The 21,278-nt window shown below is 53.5% G+C and overlaps 2 protein-coding genes across 6 annotated transcripts in view; one reads left to right on the top strand and one right to left on the bottom strand.

Annotated features, from left to right (window-relative positions):
* The window catches only part of ARRB1 (arrestin beta 1), an 87,647-nt gene extending 69,411 nt beyond the window's left edge, over positions 1-18,236 (top strand). For 3 of the 5 annotated variants that reach the window (XM_060160046.1, XM_060160043.1, XM_060160045.1), the window contains 3 exons: positions 214-284; positions 1,063-1,114; positions 2,455-4,343. In XM_060160046.1, coding sequence (XP_060016029.1) covers positions 214-284; positions 1,063-1,114; positions 2,455-2,566 — 235 coding nt within the window. In that variant the 3' untranslated portion in view covers positions 2,567-4,343. Of the gene's footprint in view, positions 1-213; positions 285-1,062; positions 1,115-2,454; positions 4,344-6,930; positions 12,101-13,649; positions 13,706-18,169 lie in introns of those variants that run through there. The other 2 variants (XR_009542472.1, XM_060160044.1) reach the window with 2 other exon arrangements.
* A 338-nt stretch (positions 18,237-18,574) lies between these two features.
* TPBGL (trophoblast glycoprotein like) lies at positions 18,575-21,278 on the bottom strand. The gene has a single exon (XM_060160042.1). It carries the CDS (start codon positions 21,267-21,269, stop codon positions 20,091-20,093), a length of 1,179 nt encoding a protein of 392 aa, XP_060016025.1. The 5' UTR covers positions 21,270-21,278; the 3' UTR covers positions 18,575-20,090.

The following is a 21,278-nucleotide window of genomic DNA, read 5'->3' as shown; positions in this document are numbered from 1 at the left end:
CCATGTTTTTTGGAGCCAGGAGAAGAAATCTCCCAGTTCAACTCCCAGATAGACTGATGCTCAGAGAGTGGTGGAACTGGGTCTTGGGGCCAGATTTCCTGCCTCTTGGCCCACAGCGACCGTAAAACCCTCCCCAGTCCTCAAAGTGACAGGGCATTGAGACTCACAGCCTGGGACTGGATTCAAGGCTCAACTGGTCTGGGTCTCTTTCAGTGACGTGGCTGTGGAGCTGCCCTTCACCCTAATGCACCCCAAGCCCAAAGAGGAACCCCCGCATCGGGAAGGTGAGCAGAATCTGTGGGTCACTGGGATGGGGTATCCCTATCACCCCACCCACCTCTGGGTCAGCCTTCAGCCCAGGGTCACGCCTTTTCCCCAGCTCACGGGATCTTTCGTGAGGCCCACACTCCTATTTGCATCTGACTCCTCAGGAGATAGAGAGGTCTGGCTCTGTTCTCTCTGGGCTGGGGGTGGTGGTGGGAGCCGCACAGGCCATGCTTGGAGCCCTTGTCTGGCATCCAGGCATAGCGGAAGGGGCTGCATGGATAAGATGATCCCTGGACACACCATCCCCATAATTTTTCCAAGTGATACCAGATTAAACCTAAGACTGTTTCGGTTGAAAGAAACATTGTAGTATGTACCACAAAGAAAGAAAAGTGTTCCCACAATTAAACTTTGAAATGCCATTGATTGTAAACATACCCCAAGTTCAGAGATGTGAAAATGTGAATAAATGGTTGTATTAGAGTTAGTGACAGTCCTGCATGCGACAAATGAATCTAAGTCGTGCTGGAGAAGTGCCAAAAGGAGCAGGGTCCAGAGATTTTTCTGTTCTCCTGGGCCTGCTGTGGGCCTCCCTGGCCCTCCCTGGACCCTCCTCCCTGCATTTACGGTTATTCGAGGTGTTACCAAGACCAGGGACCAGCCCCCCCTTCTCCACTCCCCTTCCTCCTTTCCCTCCCCATCTTAGCTTAGTTGTCCCAGGGTGGGGACCTGTGCCCACCTGCCCACTTGCCCACTCACCAATAACCCATGGGCGCTCGTCTGCCCTGTGTTTAGTTCCAGAGAACGAGGCTCCAGTAGATACCAATCTCATAGAACTTGACACCACGTAAGCCAAACCCTGCCTGCAGACATATTGGGGGGGGCGGGCCTTGGGAGGTGGGCGGGGCTACCTGGTTATTTGCATTTATGCTAATTAACCCTGAGGAGCAGCTGGTCTAACCCGTCCGCTGAGAGCCGCCTCTGCTCGCCTCTTCAGCAACCCGCTTGCCTGCATGTGACTTGAAGGACCCTCGGTGCCTGTTCCTCTTCCTCCTGCCTTGGTGGGGTCTGTCTTCCTCCCTCGTCCTTGCACGTCCGTCAGTCCGTCAGTCCGTTCGTCCATCCACAGCACCTGCTCGGCTGTCACAGGGCTGGTTTGTGGCCCTGGGCTGGGGCTCTCTTGTCTGGCCTTCACCCAACCAGTGGAATCAGGCCGTAGGGAGGGGAAGTTTCTGGGGATCTTGTTGCTTCTGACTCCCGAGGACCAATGTGGATTCCCCTGTGGTCGAAGGCTGTCGTGTCACCGGACAGTGGCCAGAGGGGGAGGACCTGGGCGAACATCAGGAAATACCTCCAGGGCCAAGCAGCTTTCTCGCTCCAGCTCCAAATCTACACTTCCTTTGTCCCCCAGGAGATATTTGGGATATGGGGTTTTAAGTCACCCCATGAGGACACCCCATGCGGCTGGCTGAATTCTGTGGGGCTGGGGCCTTGGGTGGGCCTATGTGGACATGTCTTATAGTAGAAGGGAACTTACTGTTCTTAGAAGCAGCCCTTAGCCCTGAAACCCCCTTTTTCCCTCTTTTCCCACCCACATTTTCTCTGCCTCCCTATTTAGATTGGCCTACCCCCCCTCCCTGCCCCCCACAGACCCTGTCTTATCCAAGATCCCTCAGGGTAGAATGTGAGCTGACACTTCCCTGGAGAAAAGGGGTTTTCTCTTCCAAACCAGGCCCACTGCTTCCTGTGCAGAAAACAGGAGTGCTTTCTTCGGGTGGTTGAATGGGGCTTCTTGGGCCTGTTCTTGGGGGATTCAGAATAGAATATGCTGTGAAATTACTGGTGGCCTGGCCTCTTTGTGGGAATAAGTTCCTCCTCTGGCCCTAACCCAGCCACACTGACCCCCCCTCCCAATTTTATGTGTCCCTTGACCCCAACTCCTCAAGAACCAGGTCAATTTCCAGCCCTTAGGCAAACTCATGCCTCCCTCTGGTATTTCCACAACTGGCTGGTCCCACTGTCATTGATGGGCATCCAGATGTGCCAGCCTGGCAGGCCTTTCTATCCGAGGCCAGTCCCAGAGGCCAGCCTCTGGGTCCCACCTGGCTGTGCGGGCTCTCCAGCCCCTGGATAAGCCTACTCTCCCTGCCCTGCAAACACACCCGTTTTCCTTGTCTTTCCCACCAGCGACGACGACATTGTGTTTGAGGACTTTGCTCGCCAGAGACTGAAAGGCATGAAGGATGACAAAGAGGAAGAGGAGGACGGTACCGGCTCTCCACAGCCCAACGACAGATAGACTGGGGCCGGCCCTCCCTCCGGGCAGCTCCAGGTCCGCTCTCACACACTAGGATGCTTGTTTGTCTTCTTCCTGCCCTGGTTCCCCCTCCCCTTTGTTCTTCCAGCTTCTACCGGGGGCCCCAGTGGTCTTTCAGGTCACGGTGGTGAACCTCTGGCCTCAGGATTGGCCCCGTCACCATGCCAACAGGGCCACGTGCATCACCCTCACCACTCTCACTGCAGTCACCTCTCCATCCCCCGCTCTTTTCCTGTTGACCCCCAGAAAGGCCAACATGGCTCTGGTCTTGGAATTTGACTTGGGATGGGGAGCAGAAAGGGGAAGATGGGGCATGAGGGCTTGGAGGGGTGGGGATGGGGGCTCAAGACACGTGAGAGGATGTCCACCTTCCCAGGTGATTAACACAGTTCTGGCAGCTAAAACATGACCGACTCGAAGGCCAACCTCTGGCTGGGAGGGGCAGACCGGTGGATAGATTCTCCATGCAGTTCTTTTCGCAGTTTGGACCCACCAAACACCTCTCCCCTTCCTCCCCCATCCCCCCCCATGTCCCTCTGTGACTGACAGTGACATTTGTGAAGGTTTGTGGACCCCAGGAATGGAGCAAAGTAGCTGGACTGACTTTCTTACCAGCAGTTACCTAGTCTAAGGCAAGTTGTGTGAAGTAGCCCAAGTCTATTTCAGTATCATCAGGATGTAATATCCTAACTGCCTTGTATCTTGTGTGTGTGTCCTATCTACAAATATGCACAGAGGAAGAGAGAGAGAAGGGAGGGGTCTTCAGAAAGCACCAAGGTCCCGAGGAGGTTTCCTGAAGGGTGACTCTGAGAGATGGGGGCGGGGTGGGAAGATGAGAGTCTGCCCAGCTCCCTTCCTTTGTAGACCTAAGAGTGATCAGTGACCCCTGAAGTGATTACTGGTGTGGGAAGTGAGGGCTACCGGTGTCCTCCTGCCCTTGCAGTTCTCCAGGGCCGGGCTGGGCTGCCCCTGCAGGCTAGGAGAGAGCACCTGAGGTCACTGTGCCCACAGTCAAAGAGAATCCTTCCCCAGAAGGTGGCAGGGTCCATTAGGATGCCCTCACCTAAAAGGAAGGGGGGGACTCCGTTGTTTTCTTGGGGAGTTGATGACCGCCCCAGTAGTTCCCAGTGTCATGGCTACCCAGTACCCATTGGCTAGTGTTGGTGTGATTGGGACATGGGGCATTTCCAGGGCAACAGGGCAGGCAGACAATGAGGCAGAAAGTGTTAAAAGGTATCTGTTTTTGTCTGACCTTTACTGCTCATTTACTGTGTGACCTTGGGCAAGTTCCTTTCCATCTCTGGGCCTCAGTTCTTCACCTAGAAAACCAAGGGGTTTGACCAGATGATCACAAAGGGCCCTCCCAGCTCTGCCTCCAAGAATTCGTGAACATTGGAGCTTCTGGTCTGGTGGGTGGAGCCAGAGCCACTGACTCTGATCTGTCTGCTACCAACGAGGATTCATTGGACCCCAGAGGTGGCAGGGCCATGGAGAGCACCTAGCACCTCCACCCCACACCCACTCCAGGCCTGAGAAAGGCCCTTCTTGGGCTCCTGAGGGGTTGTGTGATGTCAAGCTGTGGCCATAGCTAGCATGAGCTGCTTGGCCCTAGGGCCCGAGTGTTACAGAAGGACAGAGCTTGTATTTGCTGAGGTGGGTGGGGGAAGAGCTTGTGATAAGCCCTCCAGTACTTCACACCCCCTTTGGAGGTCCTGAAGTTTACCTTATACCCAAGCAAATATATTGATTCGCAGGGCAAGGGGATCTCTTGCTCCTTTCTATCCCTGTCCCATACTTGTAAAAAGGGAGATGGCGAAATTTTATTGTACAAGTTGCATCTCAACCCTTTTCAGTCCAGCCCCTCCTGGGGTGGACCGAGCAACCACGTTCCATGGTGAAATTACCCAGTTCACATGCCTGGCGCTGTACCCCAGCCCTTCCCTTCTGAATCTCATGAAGACTCAACCCTAGGGACCCCTACTCCAGGTCAGAACCAAGTCAGCTTGGGGCAGTCACACACCCATGGCCAGTTCTGGGGTCCCCGCTGCACCCAGCCCCTCCCAGAACCTGCTGGGCTGTCTGTACCTCATTTGGGCAGCTGGAGAGTTAATGAGCTGTTGGAACAATGCATGGCAAGCATATGCTCTTCAGGGTGGTCTTCTGGAACCTTTGGGGCTGATATAAGACCCTTTAGGATTTGGGGGTGATCACTTGCCTACAAATAGACCTCTTCCCCCATCCCTAACCCGGTCACACAAAAGCTTTTTCAGGCTGATTTCTTGACCTCCTTCCGCCTCAAAGTCACACTCACCATATTGGGTTTATCCCAGTGTTGAACTGAAATTTCTCCAGCTGCAAGAAGCATCATGGGCCCATTTAGCCTTTTATTTACTCTTTGGGCCCAGGGTTGCAGAAGGGCAGTGGTCAAGTTCATTTGAATTTGGCTTAACCATCCTTGGTTGACAACTTCTCCGCTTGGCGCTGAGCACTGGAGACACAGAGTTGGGACAGGCCCAGCCCCTGTCCTCAGGAAGCGCATGGTCAAGGGAAAGTTTTATGGGAAGTAGCGAGGGGGCCATTGCATTCAGGGTTCCATGATCGCTGCTAGTCTGTATAGTGCCTTGATGTGAATTAGAAATGGTGTCCCTTCCAGGTGGATTCCACCCACATTGGAATGCACAGCTTCTTGAGTGGTCACAGGCTGGAGTTTAGCCCCACTTGCCCCTGGGCTGGGCGGCCTCCTGCACAGACATGCACTGCAGCCCAGTGGGACGCTCAGGCTTCTTCCTGAGAGAAAGAACATACAGATCATCTTGCCAAGTTTCTGGTTGGTTCCAGACCCCGCTTCTCCTGCAGTCCCTAAGCATGACTGAGTTCTTCTCTGCAGGGCCCCTCTCCATCTGGAGTCAGCCTGTCCAGGGGGACCCTTGGAGTGAAACTGGGGGTGGGGGAGCCCCACTGGGCTCCAGGCACCAGCCCACAGTACTGGCTCTCTCTGTCCACACATTTGGAGCCTGTGCTGACCCTGCCTCTCCACACTGAGACTTTGCAGTGGGCCATGCGGGTGGCATGTAGATAGCAGTCTGGGCAGGAAGGGAGAGCACGGCTCGGGGTGAAAGTCTGCAGGCAGACGGCCAGCTGGACTTCCTCAGCCTTCCAACCTAGAGAAGAGTCCCCGTGAAGATAAGGACAGAGTTCTTTGGCTGGACTCCACGGGCCTTCTCAGTCTCAGAGCCCAAACTGAGAGTGGGCTCACTTGGGGTCTTGGTTCAGCTGGGGGAGTTGCTGACAAGCTGGTCCCACGCGGTGCCGTGAAGAGCACCCTGGCCTGCGAGTCCACGATGCCTCTCCGTGTTGGCTGTTACCACCCAGCTGAGGAGCTTGAGCAACTCATTCAACCTCTTGGGATTGGTTTCCCTAACTGTAAAATGAGACAGCCATCCCTCTCCCGCCCAACTCGAGGAACTTGTGAGGCCCAGAGGAGATGCAAGTCAGCTCTGTAAGTTGCATACGGCTGCCCGGGCTGTGGCCCTGCTGCTGCGGGGCGGGGGGGGGGGGGGGGGGTAGCCCAGGGTCACACAGGACGTTTGCAGCCATCTTCATCTCTTGCCCCCGTGTCACTTAGGCAGAGGTCAGCCAGGATGAGACGAGGCCAGTTCGGCTTTGGTGACCCAGCCGAGAGGGAAATTCAGATACTGTTCAGGAATGCTGTGTCTCCGGGCAGTGGTCCCAGCAACCAAGACAGAGAGACTGGACGTGGATTGTGTCAGTGATGGGGGGGGGCGGGAGGGGGCGGGGGCACACCTTGGTGTCAGAGGCCAGGAAGCATTGGATCTGATCCCAGGTTAGGGACAGCCTCGTCCCCCAGGCCCAGGGGTGCTAACCCCCCCACTACCCCACTAGAGAACCCCAAGGGTGAAGTGGAATAGATGTTGCCTGCCCCTTCCCTTCAAAGTGTAAGACCCCCTCCAGGATCAACCAGAGCTGCCAGTTGTCGCTTCTTGGTGAAACTTGGGAGGGATTTGGGTCCGGGGAAAACCCAGGCCTCTTACGCTGAGATCTGAGCCCCAGCTGACGCATCCCCGGTGGTTTCAGCAGCCCACAAAGGCAGCTTCCCTCCTGCCAGCGACTGGGGGCTGGACATCCTCCACCCATCCCAGAGGAAGGCATTAGGACCCGATCTTGGACTCTTATAGGGTCTCATGGACATAGGCCTATACCTGTTCTGGTTTTTAAAGTCAACAAGGACCAAAACAGACTCCCCCGACTCGTGCATAAGCCTGCCTTGGGCCTGGCATTTTGCTTTCCTGGCCCAGGCAGCTCCCTCTCTTTTGTTCTCCTTCCAGGACTGGAATGGCCTACCCATGGGGCAGGATCCCCACCTCTACCACTCCCCTGCAGGCTCACTGCACAGTGGCTTCAAAGAGAGGCCCGTTGAAGGGGGAGCATCCTCCCCCCATCACTCTCTCCCAACTCTTCACCCCGAAAGGGAAGTCAAAGCACAGATCCCCAGGACCCATGACCCGTAGACTCTGACACACTGGTTTTCAAACCAGGTGCTGTGGAACCCCTGGTGTGCCACAGAGCTTTGTCAGGGGCTGCTAAGGTGGGAGAATGGGGGTGGAGGCCAAGGATAGGTCTCCAGCCCTCCCCGCCATTCCCACTTCCACCAGAACAACTCTGCTTTTATCTGCCTTGCCTATTGAGGTTTCACCTTTAAACTTTCTTTTGAAGAAAAACTTCTTCAAACCACCATTCTGAGGTTTGATCTTAGACCAGCAAGCCCAGCTTCTATTCTTGCATTTCCTGTTGGAATGACTCTAGCATTCCAATACAAAGTATCGTCCTATTGGAACTTGGGTCGCAGACCCAGGCCCAAGCATTTGCTTATTCACACGCACACGCACATGCGTGCGCGCGCGCGCGCACACACACACACACACTTGGTTTTGTAGCCCACCCCCACTGAAGCTCCGGCCTGGTTTCATTTGGGCGGGGGCCTGGTGCTGTGAGGATGGGTCTTGGCCCTGAAATTGGCCCAGGCATTGTGGGGGACAATGGAGGTAGCAAAGAGGCCCAGCCCCACCCCAGGACTTGTGTCTGTGCCCCAGCGTGACACCCCACTCCCCCGGCCCAGGCCCATGAGACGGCAGAGGGACAGCGTGCTGGGAAGAGAAACTAGAGTTAGGTTCCTCTTTATGTACAGCCAGCTTTAGTAAAAGAAATGCCAAGGGAGGCCTTTATGACAAAAGTCCCTCCTATGAAGGCAGGATTCCTCCAGAGACCCTTTAAGCAGCAAATTTCCCTCGAGCAATTCTCATAGGATTCCATGCCCACCTCTGCGGTCAACTGAATGTGTGGGCAACAGGCGGGTGTCTGAAGAGAGGCTGGTTCCCTACCTCCAGTCCCCCAGATTCTCTTCCTGCTGGTCTGCCCCTCTGCCCAGGTCCCTCACTGGGGCTGACTAAGAGGTGGGCACTTCGGGGAGACCTGGACCAGCCCTGGGCACAGCATCCTGCCCGGCCCCCACCCAGGGCATCCAGGTGGAAATGTGAGAGTCGGGGCACGACAAGCCATGTGGCATGGGAGAAAGAGCGCCCAATGCTATTCTGTGTTCAGTCCGAGTGTGCCCTTGGGAACCTGACCTCCGTTTCCCTTTGTGTAAGAAGGAGATAGTGCCCGGCTCTGCCCAGCTCAAAGGGATTACTGCAAGGGTCATGGGAGAGGCGGGTATGAAGGGGGGCTCACAAATCCGGGGTGTGGTCATGGCCTGCCCTGGAGATCCAGGAGCACTCGGGGGATGACGGTTGGATGGGCCGTCTTCCCGGGACATCTCTGCTCAGTGTTGGGGTCTAGCCACAGATGTGGGGGGAGGGGGCTGCGCCTTCCTTTCCAATGGGAGCTGGCACTCAACCTGGTACTGTGTGTGGATCCTGGGTGTGAGGAGTGACAGGTGGTGGAGACTGGTCTCCAGGGCTGTGGCCCTTCTGTTAAGTGATTCTTTTGTGACACCCTTATTCCTGGGTCACCTGCCAGGTTTATCTGTTGTACCTGTGGCATTCCTTATTATGTCAGATAAGTTATTACAGTTTATTCAACTCTAACAGGACAGTTCTAACCGTTCTAATGAAAAAAAGAACCATAAATAGGAGACCATTAAAGGTCTTTTATGACAGATGCTGGCTGTGCTTTTATTTCTGTCTCATAAGCCCATGGCAGGACATAGACCAGCAGAAGCTGTCCCTGCTGCCCTGGACTAGCTGGGTCAGGTGGTGGCCCCCACTCCAACCTGGCTGCTCACCCCCTTCTCCTCCCCTCGCTGCCATTTACCAGCCTTTGGGCCTGGGGAAGTTGCCAAACCTCTGATCTCTCTCAGACACCACTGGGTCCCATGACCCCTTGTTTGCGCCTGGGGTGAAGCCATCCCATCTTCTCCCCACTGACAACTTCAGCTGGAGTCCTGTCCCAGTCCCAGCCCTGATTCTTACTCAGTTCTCATCTCCTGCTCTGCTGGGTCTCCCCGAAGTCACTTCAGTTTTCCATGACTTACCAATGCCTGTTCCAAAAGAACACATGGGAGGAGTGGGGATATAGGTGAGGAAGATTCAGAGTCCTAAATGACAGTGTATCGTATTAACACGAAAGGAAGATGCTGCTGAATGTAAGATGGCTTTCCTAGAAAATTGGTCATGTGTGTGAAACCATTTTGTTTTTTTACATTCCTGTAGAATAATGTGCAACTTAGATATCAGTGCATTGCCTTCCTCGTCAGCCAGAGGGTGGTCTCTTTCCTCTGATGCTCCCAGCCAGAGAAGGGTAATGGGCAGACACTGACATTTGAGTCAGGAGACATGAGCTAGAGCTTTGATTCTGCCCTCCCACGTGGACTGTATCAGTCCAAGTCCAGATAAACGGAGCCTATGCCAGTATATCAGTAGCAGGAATTTAATCAAAGAAACTGGTTATGAAAAGGTTGCAAGAGTTGAAAGGGCAAATGGGATGTAAGGCAACCCAGGTACAATAGGAAGTCACTACCATCTGTAGGGTGGAAGGACAAGGGAGAAGAGGTGGTGTTACGGAGCTAAGGACCAGGGAAGCCCAATAGGGCTGTTGAGGGAGAGAGTAGCTGAAGAATCCAGACCATAGAAGAAAAGCCTCTGTTCCTGGGATGCTGCCCAAAGCAAGAGGGTGGGGGAAATACTCTGATTTCTCCTTTCCTTCTGCCCTCCTAATGGCAGACTCGAATTAAAAGTTAATTTTCAAGGAATCTTGGGGAATGTAGTTTGCAATGGTCAATGCCCTGCAATACAGAGCAGGAGAAGGTCAGGGGTTAGATCTGAGACCAAGTAGGCAAGTCACCAGCTCTTCCTTAATCTTCTCATCCAAAAACCAGAAATAATCCTATTGGCCTGGATACCACAATTTAGAAGGAGTACCCTGACACCTAAACAAGGCTCTAAACATGGAAGAGGTCTTTGCGGTTACCTCTTAGCTTTGAGCTTTTCTCCTGTCACTGTCTTCATGGTGTTCTGAGACTTCATTTATCTTAGCTTTTAAAATTTTCAGCAAATCAAAATAAATTGTGTAGGAGTTTCAAATTCTGGCCAAAACAGAGTAAGTCCGCTACTGCCTATCTCTCCTACTGATTACATAAAAACCCTGGACAAAAATACAAAACACAACTACCTAATGACTCTGAAAATTAAACAAAAGCAGGCAAATGGTCCTGGGAGTAAAAATTTGGAGAAGTAACCTGCATGGGGTAGATTTCCCTTTTATTTCTCCTTTCTCTTGTGGATTTGTGCTGCGATTAGAACCACCCACAGCCCAACAGACAAATTGGGTCTGAAACTAAATCAGCTGATAACCTCTTGAAACAAAGACAACAACAACTACAAAATCAACGTTCTATCAAGGATTATAACAGGGGGCTTCCGTGGTGGCGCAGTGGTTGAGAGTCCGCCTGCCGATTCAGGGGACACGGGTTTGTGCCCCGGTCTGGGAGGATCCCACATGCCACGGAGCGGCTGGGCCCGTGAGCCATGGCCGCTGAGCCTGCGCGTCCGGAGCCTGTGCTCCACAACGGGAGAGGCCACAACAGTGAGAGGTCCACGTACCAAAAAAAATAATAATAATAAGGATTATAACAGGACCTAGAGTCTACACAACATAACATTCACAGTGTCCAGGATACAATCTAAAACAACTCAACATACAAAAACCAGAAGAAGAGGATGATCAATGAGGATGCATGATCAGTATACAAAAATCAATTATACTTCTGTAGAGTAACATCAAACAACTGGATCTTGAAATTTAAAAGACAATGCCAAATAAAAAGATAATACCACCTACAATAGCACCAAAATGGAAATATACTTAGGTATAAATAGGAAAATATGTGCATAATCTCTATGTACATCTCTAAAGCACAAAATACTGATGAAAGAAATCAAAGAAGACCTAAACAAATTGAGACATGTACTATGTTCATGGATTGGAAGATTCAATGTTGAATATGGATTCGATATGGATTAGAAGATGTCAATTCTCTACAAACTATAGATTCAGTGCAGTCCAAATCAAGATCTCTGCGGGATTTTTTCTTTTCTTTTGTATGTGTAGACAAGCTGATCCTAAACATTATATGGAAAGGTAAAGGAACTAGAATAGCCAAGCAATTTTTAAAAGGAAGAACAACATTGGAGTTGCCTACTAACTGATCTCAAGACTTACGATGAAGCTACAGTAATGAAGACAGTGTGGTAGTGGTGAAAGAATAGACACCTATATCAATGGAATGAACTCCAGAATCCAGAAATAGACCTGTATATATCAACTGATTTTCCAAAAAGGTGCAAAGGCTATCCAATTGTTCTTCCCAATAAATAGTGCTGGCGAGGGTGTGGAGGAACTGGAACACACACATGGCTGGTGGGCATACCAAATGGTACAGACACTTTGGAAAACAGTTTGGCAGAGTTTCTTATAAGTTTAAAGATACTTACTGTAAGACTTAGAAGTTCCACTCCCCAAATAAATGAAAAGTTATGTCCCCACAAAAACCTGTCTGTGAACGTTAATAATGGATGCATTCATAACTCAAAAACTGGAAACAACCCAAATGCTCTTCAACTAGTGTGAATGGATAAACTCTTGTACAGCCATACAATGGGATACTACTCAGCAATAAAAATGAACAAACTAGTGGTACAACAACAAGGATGAATCTCAAACGCATCATGCTAAGTGAAAGAAGCTAGACTTAAAAGGATAAATATGTATGCATCTATTTATAGGACATTCTGGAAAAGGCAAAACTATGGGGATGGAAAACAGACCACTAGTTGCCAGTGGCTGGAGTTGAGGAAGGGTTGGCTACAGAGGGGCAGCAGGAGGTATTTGGGGGGGTGATGGAACTGTTCCATATCTTGATTGTCAAAATAAACTGTATGCCAAAAAAGAGTGGGTTTTTACTCTATGCAAATATGTATCTCGTTAAAAAGCAAAAAGAAACTAAACAATCTATAGCTCACAAACCGCAAACTATTTACTGGGCATGTACCATTTGCTGGGGCTTATGCTGGACCTTGAAGACACAAAGATTAATAAGACAGTCCCTTTCTTCAATGAGTTCACGAATTCACAGGAATGTAAGGCGTGACGAAAAAGATTTGGACTTGATGTTGAGGGATATTGGAGATGGGGGCTGACACATACTCATGGTGTGCCATGGGAGCACTAAAGAGGGGCGGGTGGGATAGGAAATAAGGCAAGCTTCCTAGAAAGGGAATTGCTTCAACTGAGTTTTGAAGGATGAGAAGCAGTTAAGCAGGTGAGGAGAGGCTATGGGCATTCCAGATAGAAGGGGTGGCCCACGGGAAGCCCCAGGTGGTGAGACAACCTGGGACCTTCAAGGAATTGTAAGGACTTCAGTTTGGCTAGAATGAAGGGAACCAGAAGAGCTAACAGGAGATGGGAGCAGACCATAGCCATGGGGAGGAAGGTTAAAGATAATCTGTCCAAAGAGCTTTTTATCCAGAAGACGGTGGGACAGGTTTTAAGCAGGGCAGTGAGATGCATCAGCTTCATGCACTTTTAGGATCACTCTGGCTGCATTGCAGAGGATGGACCAGAGGGGAAGGCTGGAGGCAAAGGGATCAAGAAGGAAGCTGGGACAGGGATCCGGCTGAGAGATGTAGAGGTTGGGGCCAGGTGGGGAAGCAGAAGGACTATTGGAAGGTAGAATGGTCATAACTGGCCTCCCACTCAATATTTGAATATTCAGTCTCAGAACCTTTGCACTCGCTGTTTCTTCTGCCTGGATTGATCTTTCCTAGGCGGTTTGCAGAGCTCCTTCCTTCCTGTTGTTCAGGGTAAGCCACCCTCTCAGAGGAGCCTGCCTGACTACCCCATTCAAAGGACAACCTTTCCCATCACTCTTACAACACTCTGTTTATTTCCCTCATAAGAGGTATCTTACTTGTTTATTGTTCTTGGTGCAAGCACATGGGCTCTGAGTTCTAACCCCAACTTGACCCCTTTATTAGCAGTGAGCAAATTATTCATCTTTGTCTTAGTTTGTTCATTTGTAAAGTAGGAATAGTAACACCTACTTCATAGAATTGTCATCAGGCTAAAATCGGTTAATATATGTAAAGTGCCTAGAACAACTGCCAGCTTCTTCCTAGCATAGTGCTTGGCGCATAGTAGGCACTTTATAAAATATTTGCTGAATGGATTTGACTAAATGAAAGAAGGAACATTCCCATGTTCACCAGCAGATGGCGCATGTACGGAAAAAAAGTTAAAACTGCGGCCACTCTCACAAATTGGCCAATAGATGTCACTATAGCTCCCTGGGTCAAGGAACCAAGGCTGAGACAGGCTGTCAGTGGTAGATGTTGCCCAGATAGGACGCTGGACAAGAATCCCAAATGCAGGGCCAGAAAGCTATAATTGTATTAAAAAGTCAAAGTCTAAAAGCTAAAGCTAAATTATGTTTTTACATGATTACATATTCTAAAGCTGCATTTTCTTTCTGTTCTCTCACTTTATTGAATAGTAACAAGGAGCTGACCATGCAGGCATCTTCTATAACTGCAGCCTCAGTTCAACAAGGTGAGAGGTTGTGGGACTTAAAGGGAGTGGGCATCAGACATACAGCAGAGGGAGGCCAGAGCGAGCCCTGCGTGATGCCTCTTCCTCTGCGCTTTGGTCTTCTGTGGGGTGCAGTGCTCAGAAATCTCTGTGCGCCAGGGTCAGGCGCCCAAAAGGGTACTGGGCCCAGCCCCTGCAGGGAGTGTCTGGTCTGGTGCAGACAATGGGCCAGAAAACAAATCAGTCCAAATGAAGGTCTGGGGGGGTCCAGAGACAGGAGGAAGAGGGTGAGGTCAGGAAAGCAGAGGGGACCATTGAGCTGTCCTGCTGCTCTCTGTTGGGGGTAAGGCATCCCAGGCAGAGGGTACCGTGTGAGCAAGGTATGGGGCCTGGAATAGCTAGCTGGGCTCTGTTACTAAAATCTGAGTAGTCTGGTGAGGCTAGAGAGTAGCATTCAGGAAGTTGTTTAGCATGGCTGGAGGACGGGGGCAAGGACAGGGGGTGTATCAGTTATCTAGAGCTGGCAGACTAGCTAGTCTAGCAGTCTGGCACTTTTTCTTTTCCCCTCCAAGTCTTGTCAAAAGTCATTGTAGCCCAGGGCCCAACAGCCTGGTACAGTCCTAGTTTATTCTTGTCCCAGTGTAATTATTATTATTATTTTTTTTTTTTTTTTTGCGGTATTCGGGCCTCTCACTGTTGTGGCGTCTCCCGTTGCGGAGCACAGGCTCCGGACGCGCAGGCTCAGCGGCCATGGCTCACGGGCCCAGCCGCTCCGCGGCATGTGGGATCTTCCCAGACCGGGGCACGAACCCGTGTCCCCTGCATCGGCAGGCGGACTCTCAACCACTGCGCCACCAGGGAAGCCCCCCCAGTGTAATTATTAATAGAGGTCCCTTTCACTCTCCAGAGTTTCCTAGTTTGGATGGTCACCTTAGTTTGGGGCCCCCATGCCTCCATTATCACAGTGACCCCATCTTTACTGAGCACAGGAGCCGGGTATGGTCCATCTCAGCAGGTGCTCGGCAGAGAGGAGAGGCTCAGGAAGGATGAGTTTCATGCAGGGGAACCTCAGAGCCTGCGGGTCCAGAACAAGCCCCTTTCTCCTCTCGGAGAGGGTAGAGATGCCCCTTCCCTTGAGAAGGAGCCCCCATCAGAGTGTCTGCCTGCAAGAGGCTGGGGCAGGTTTCTGAGGCCTCCTGGAAGCTGCTGATGGAGGCTGAAGAGAGCTCTCCACCTTTTCCTTGCTGGCTTTTTGCTCATCTCCAGGGCACCACAGGCCTGGCCGCAGGAGGCAATGACCACAGGGGTGGAGATACAGAGTTTGGAGATGGGGCAGAACTGCCAGATACTCAGACCCAGAGCAGGGCAGGGATGGCCCCAGGGGGCACCCTGAGCTCTGGATCTGCTCTGCTCCTGACACCCTGTGTGACCTGGATGGGCTCCTGCACTCGCTGGGCCACAACTTCCCCACTAGTACACTGAAGGGTTAGTTGAGGGGGTCTCCATGGGACTGGCCATCCCCGGGCAAATCGCTGTGAGGCAGGGCTGAGGGAAGAGGGTGGAGGTGGAGAGGGAGGGGTAGGGGGCAAAGGCGGGGACTCTGAAGGCAGCCAAGTTCATTACCACAGGAATATTAACTGCCCCTGTAACTTCTCCGAGTCCGGGAAAGGCCATGCCGGTAAATTAGGGCCATGAGTCTGCCAGGCAGAGACTTAATGAAGAAGGAGATGGACTTCAGTGAGAGCAGGGAGTGCCTCTGGAGGTCACAAGTCCAGCCCTGGCCTGACAGAAGGAACTTGGAGCCAGGGACGGGCAGGGGGTGTCCACAGTCGGGGTCAGACTGAACCAGAAAGGCACGAGCTGGCCCTGCTGTGTTCACTGCTGAATCCCCAGCACACAGCACACAGTAGGGCCTAACCAATGCTTCTGACTGACTGGGGTCCAGGCGACGTGGCAAGTCATGCTGAGCTCAGACTGAAACCCAGTCCTCTGGACTCCAGCTGGGCCCTCACTTATTCCCACCCCAGACCTGAGGGGCCTGGGTAGGAAAGGGGTCGCAGAAGTAAAAGGCTTCTCAAGGAGATGGTGATCGTGGCTCCCCTTTGTGTTTGAGAGGAAATTTCAGTTTTTACAGGGTCACAGAAGCCCAGGAAGTCTGACGTGTTTCTCGGTGCAGAGCTGCCTTGATGTGTTTCACACTTCTGACAGTCACACACGTTTTCTCTCTCCTCTACCTGCTCTCTAGCCCACCTGCTCTTTAAGGGCACATCCTGGATGGAGCTTCCCCCCTGGCACTTGGCCCCTGCAGTCACCTGCCCACCTCAAACTTCCAGCAGCATTCACAGCATCTGATTAGAGGGGGAGGTTAACCATTCGGTGAGTCCCTGGCACTGCTGAAAGAGGGTCTGCAGTGAGTGGGTGACATCAGGGTGTCAGGGGAGGGCCAGCCAGACCCCTCCATCTCACCTTTTCCTGCAAGACCTCTTTGTGGCCCCTTCCCTTACCCCCCTGCCCCTCTGGCTTCCCATGGGCACGGCTTCGCTGACTCCTCTCTCTGTCTCCTGTGTCCAGCATAAGGCCTGGCACAAAAAGGATGGGCAGAAGGAAGGAACAAGTAAGAGCACCACGCAGTTCTCCTGGCCCACATAGCACACCTCCCCACTTCCCTGACTTCTCTGAGGGTGGAAGTCCCTCTAGTTCCTCCCAGTGGAGAATGAAGGGAACGCAGAACCATCTTACCCACACACATCATCCTAGCTACCCCCAGCCATTAATGGTCTTCTTGAATTATCAGACTAACAGATCTTCCTGCATCTAGGCCTTTGTACAAGCTGATACTTCTGATCTTTCTCTGTTCTGCAACTCCTACTCATCCCTCAACACACTGTTCAAATGTGACTTTAAGAAATTTCCCTAGGCTGGGTACAGGGGCCCTTACTCTGAGTTCTCATGGTTTCCTGGGACTTCTTTTCTCTAGAACTTGATTGAATAGAATTTCTCCTCTGGGTCATGAGCTTTTCTAGGACTGACAAAGTTGTATTTAGTAGAGACTAAGAAAATGGCTGGATTTGCAGAGGAGGCTGGGGCCCTGGGGCCCTGCTGATAGTTCCATAAAGCCAAAGGCCACTGACAGGCTACAAGAAGGGAAGCTGCTCAGAGACAACATTTAATGGGAGTCAGTGAATGGCACTAAGGTTAAATGTCAATTGGCATACATTAGGTACTCAATTAGTTTATTTTTGACAACTATTGGTTTGATATTTAGCTTAGCATCAGCTCTCGTCTAAAACCCTCAAAGATTTTTGCTGACAGTGTACCACATCTAGCAGCATGTTTTATTTGCCAGGACTTAATGTAGTCTTAGGCTACATTACATTACGTCTTTGGAATTGGGCGGCGGGGGCAGGGGGTGGGGTGGGGTGGTGGGCAGGGTGACCTGTTAGAGACACAGTTCTCTAACCTGTGTTAGAGAGAACATCACCATTTCCCCCTACGGGACTGGCAAAGCACCCTTTGAAGGTCACTGATGGATGGGAATGCTTCAAGAGAATTTAACCCCTTCTCACGAGGAATGACCGGGAGAAGGGGTAGGGAATTTGCTGGGAGAAGATGAGGAGGCTCGTGCCCTGCCAACCACTCTGTGAAGAGCTGTCCTGGGGTGAGGTGTGCTCCTGGCCTCAGCGCAGAGTTGGGACTGTCAGGGAGTCCCAGGCAGATTTCTCCGGCACCGCACCGAAGGGATGCTCCCAGGAGGGGAGGGAGTAAGCTTGTCGAGAGAGGGTGCTCCTCACTTATACAGTTTATGAGCCTTCCCACGTTACCTCTGAGGTCCCTTTCAATGTTTAGAAGACACAAATTCTAGAATTAGGGCTTCCCCGGTGGCGTAGTGGTTGAGAGTCCGCCTGCCGATGCAGGGGACACGGGTTCGTGCCCTGGTCCGGGAAGATCCCACATGCCGCGGAGCGGCTGGGCCCGTGAGCCATGGCTGCTGAGCCTGCACGTCCAGAGCCTGTGCTCCACAACGGGAGGGGCTACAACAGTGAGAGGCCCACGTACCAAAAAAAAAAAAAAAAAAAAAAAAAATTCTAGAATTACACAACCCTAAGATTCTAAAATGCCAGAATTCTAGGCTTCTGCCATGTGGTTCTAGGGCTCTGAGACCCTGAATGTAAAATAATCCAGCCTGGGGACCTTGAGGTAGGAGACAGCCTCTTATCCTGGCCCTACTGGCCCAGAACCCACCCGTCTCCTTGTTCCACATATCTCAAGGGGCTATTTTATCCACGTCCCCCACTGCTAGGCCACCTCTCTTCTCAGCCTCTCACATATCCAAGGTGCAGGTCTTAACCCTCTAGCCAGGAGAGCGTGGCGTGACACAGGACATAAGGGAGTACCAGGTAGTTCAACAGAGGGGACGATGTCAAAGCAGCAAATAATGATTCCTCCTCTTTTCTGTCTGAATTAACTACCTCTGATTGTCTGCAGCTGGATTTGTTCCCTGATAGCCTCATCTGATGCTAGTGTCTGTCAGTCCAACTACATCTCCCCCGTGACCCTCCACCTCACCGCAGTGATGAGGAACCGAAGGGTAAGAGGATGTAGAGAAAGTGCAGGACCCTACCCTGGCTGCGGATAACACTGTCTCAGCATAAAAAGCGAACTGGTTTGGAGAGCAATGCCATCCCAGTGGGAAGTCCCTCCATGTGTCTAGCCTCAAGCTTACTAGGTACAGTCAGAGCCCTTTTCTTCTCCCACAGTCCGGGAGAAGACATCAAGAGTCCCTGCTTCACCTCAGGAAGGTCTAAACTGCTCTAAGTGTCCCCTCCCACCCCCTTTAATGACCCAAGGTCAGCAGGAATGACATGGCACCGTTTACAAGAGCAGAGTATCTGAGATTATTGCAGACTTTATAGAAAACTGCCCAAGGGAGATCCAGATTTCCAGGGTGGGGTGGGAAGGCAGGCCTCAGGCAATATGTTGAAGGAGGGTGACTTCCTGTGTGCAGAGGCAGCACAGGCCAGCCATTCTGCCTGACCCAGGGGGTGGGAGTCAGGGAGAGGCGGCCCCTCCCACTCACCAGTTGTGCTTTGGGATCATGAAGAAGGCAGGGCGCTGAGGCTCTGACCCTGGACCGGAGGGCTTTTCCCTTCCTCTTCCAGAAGGCATACGGGGGGACAGCGGTGGGGAGGTGGCAGAGAGGACTCTCCAAGGGAGAAGGGTCACATGGGTGGGAAAGAGAATGTGGCCAGCAGCTCCCAGCCCTTCAGAGCCCCTCCCCCACCCCTCTCTGTGGCACAATGGTCAGGTGACCCTGGTTGTGAGGCCAGACCATCTACTTTGCACCCCCAGGACTCTCTCCTCCAGGATCTCCCATGGGGATCTGCTAGTATGGCTGCGGGGTGGCTTCACATCTGCGCCTGTTTTGCAGGGCTAGAGAGCTCATCCTTAAGAGGAAAGGGGGCTGGGCATATCCCAGGGATGGATTCCTCACTGGACCCTGAGCCAGTGAGTGGCAGTGTGGGTACTGAGTGCAAGCGACGGATGTAGGAGGAATTGAGAGCCTAAGACTTGGGCAGGGGGAAGAAACTCAGATCGGGGTGAAGAGCTGAGAGTTTGAGATTGGGGACAAGGACTGAGTATTAGGGTATCAGAGCCAAAAGTGGGAAAGGCTGAGGATCAGCTCCACGCTAAGGCTATAAAGGGGTGTGCCTGTCCCTCGGATGGGAGAGATAGAGAAGAGCTGAACCCCAAGCCTGGGCCAAGGAAGGGAGGGGCCTGAGCAAGAGCTGGGGTGGTGGGTGGTATGAAATACATCCTCAGATTGGGGGAGGGTGCCCAACCCTCAGACTCCCGGGATGTAGGTTCTATGCAGGATGGAGAGTTAAGAGCTCCCAAACGAGAAGAAAGGCTCAAAGTCCACAGAAACCTTCTGGTGGGGTTGCTCTGCTTCTGAGACCAGAATGGGATGTGAGGGTCCCTGAGCCCTCGAAGGGAGCTGAGGGCTGCAAGCTGGAGTGTAGTCTAGGGGGATGTTTCCTGCTGAGAGGTCTGGGTTCAAAGCACAGGGTAGTGGAAGCAGTCCCAGGGCCTTCGGATTGAAGGGCAGGGTCTCTGGGTGAGTGCTGAAAGGGGGAGGGGGCTTCTGGTGGTTCAGGAGGGAGAGCTTGGGATGGGTGGATGGGGTTTCTGGAATCAGAAGAGAGTGTCTCTGGGTCTTTGATGGTGACAGCTCTCAGAGGCTGGGGAGGGGGTACAGCTTGGGGCCTCCAGGTGGGGGAGATGCCATAATCCAAAGGTCTCAGATCGGTCAGGCGTAGGTCTCAAAGCCCCAAGCTCGCGGGTGTCTCATACCCACGGCCTCGGGACAGGTCATCAGGGGTAGCCCCCAAGTCCCAACAAGCGAAGCTCAGAGGCCCGAACCGGGGGAAGTGGCCCCAGAACCGGCGGGGGCGGCCGAGGCGGGCGCGCGGCGCGGGTCTGCGTCCTGCTCGTAGCGGTAGTGGTAGCCCTCCATCTGGTCCCGGCACGCCTCGCGCAAGTTGCGCATCCAGCGCTGGATGCCACGGCGGTTTAGGTACAGCACCATTAGGAAGATGAGGCCGATGAGCGCCAGAACCAGCCCGAAGAAGACGTAGGAGGCTTCCAGCTCCGGGCCGGCAAGTTCCACTTCTTCCCCGCGACCGTCGGCGTCGCCTTCGGCGCAGCGCAGCCCCGCCTCGTCCAGGTCCAGGAAAGGCCGGTCGTACAGCGCCCGCGGGGAGGCGCAGCGCAGGCGCCGCGCGTCGGGTACGCGCTCCGTGGCGTTTCGCATCCAGGCCAGCAGGGGGCGCGCAGCGCAGCCGCAACGCAGGGGGTTGTCGGCGAGCAGCAGGCGCGGCGCGGGGAGGCCGCCATCGCGCTCTAGCGCGCGCAGCTCGTCGGGGCCCAGGCCGGCCAGCGCGTTGAGGCGCGCGTCCAGCTGCTCCAGGCGCGGCCGGCGCAGCGCGGCGGACGGCAGGTGGCTAAGCGCGTTGCCCGACAGGCCCAGGAGGCGCAGCTCGTCGAGCGGGGCGAGCGCGGCGTCCAGCGCGGCCAGCAGCGCGGGGCCGCCCCGCGCCAGCGCGTGGTTGAGCTGCAGGGAGCGCAGCGCGGGCAGCCCGCGGAAGGCGTCGCCGCCCAGGGCGCGCAGCGGGTTGTGGCTCAGGTCGAGCGCCGCCAGGCTGGGCAGCCCGTCGAAGGCGCCGTCCTCCACCATCTCGATGTTGTTGTGCGTGAGGCGCAGAGCGGTCAGGAGCGGCAGGCGCACGCCACCCGCCGCCTCCGCCTCCGCCTCCTCCCCGTCCGCGTCCCCGCCGGCGAAGGCGGCCGCGCGCAGCACAGTCAGGTTGGCGCCCACGATGGTGAGATTGCGCGCGTCGGGTGGCACGTCCCGCGGCGGCTGCCGGAGCTCGGCGCCCGACGCGCAGCGCAACATCAGCTTAGGGCCGCCGAAGCAGTAGCACTGGAAGGGACAGGGTGCGGCGGGTCGGCTCAGCGCCGCCGCCAGGAGCAGCAGCCCCGGCAGCAGCGGGCCCCTGTGCTCCGGCTGTCCCGCGCGCGGGGCCATCACGGCTGC

The sequence above is a fragment of the Lagenorhynchus albirostris genome, chromosome 9 (assembly GCF_949774975.1).
Source record: "Lagenorhynchus albirostris chromosome 9, mLagAlb1.1, whole genome shotgun sequence".
Taxonomy (NCBI): domain Eukaryota; kingdom Metazoa; phylum Chordata; class Mammalia; order Artiodactyla; family Delphinidae; genus Lagenorhynchus; species Lagenorhynchus albirostris.
The sequence above is the reverse complement of the archived record's forward strand: the minus strand, read 5'-3'. Positions and strand labels throughout refer to the sequence as shown.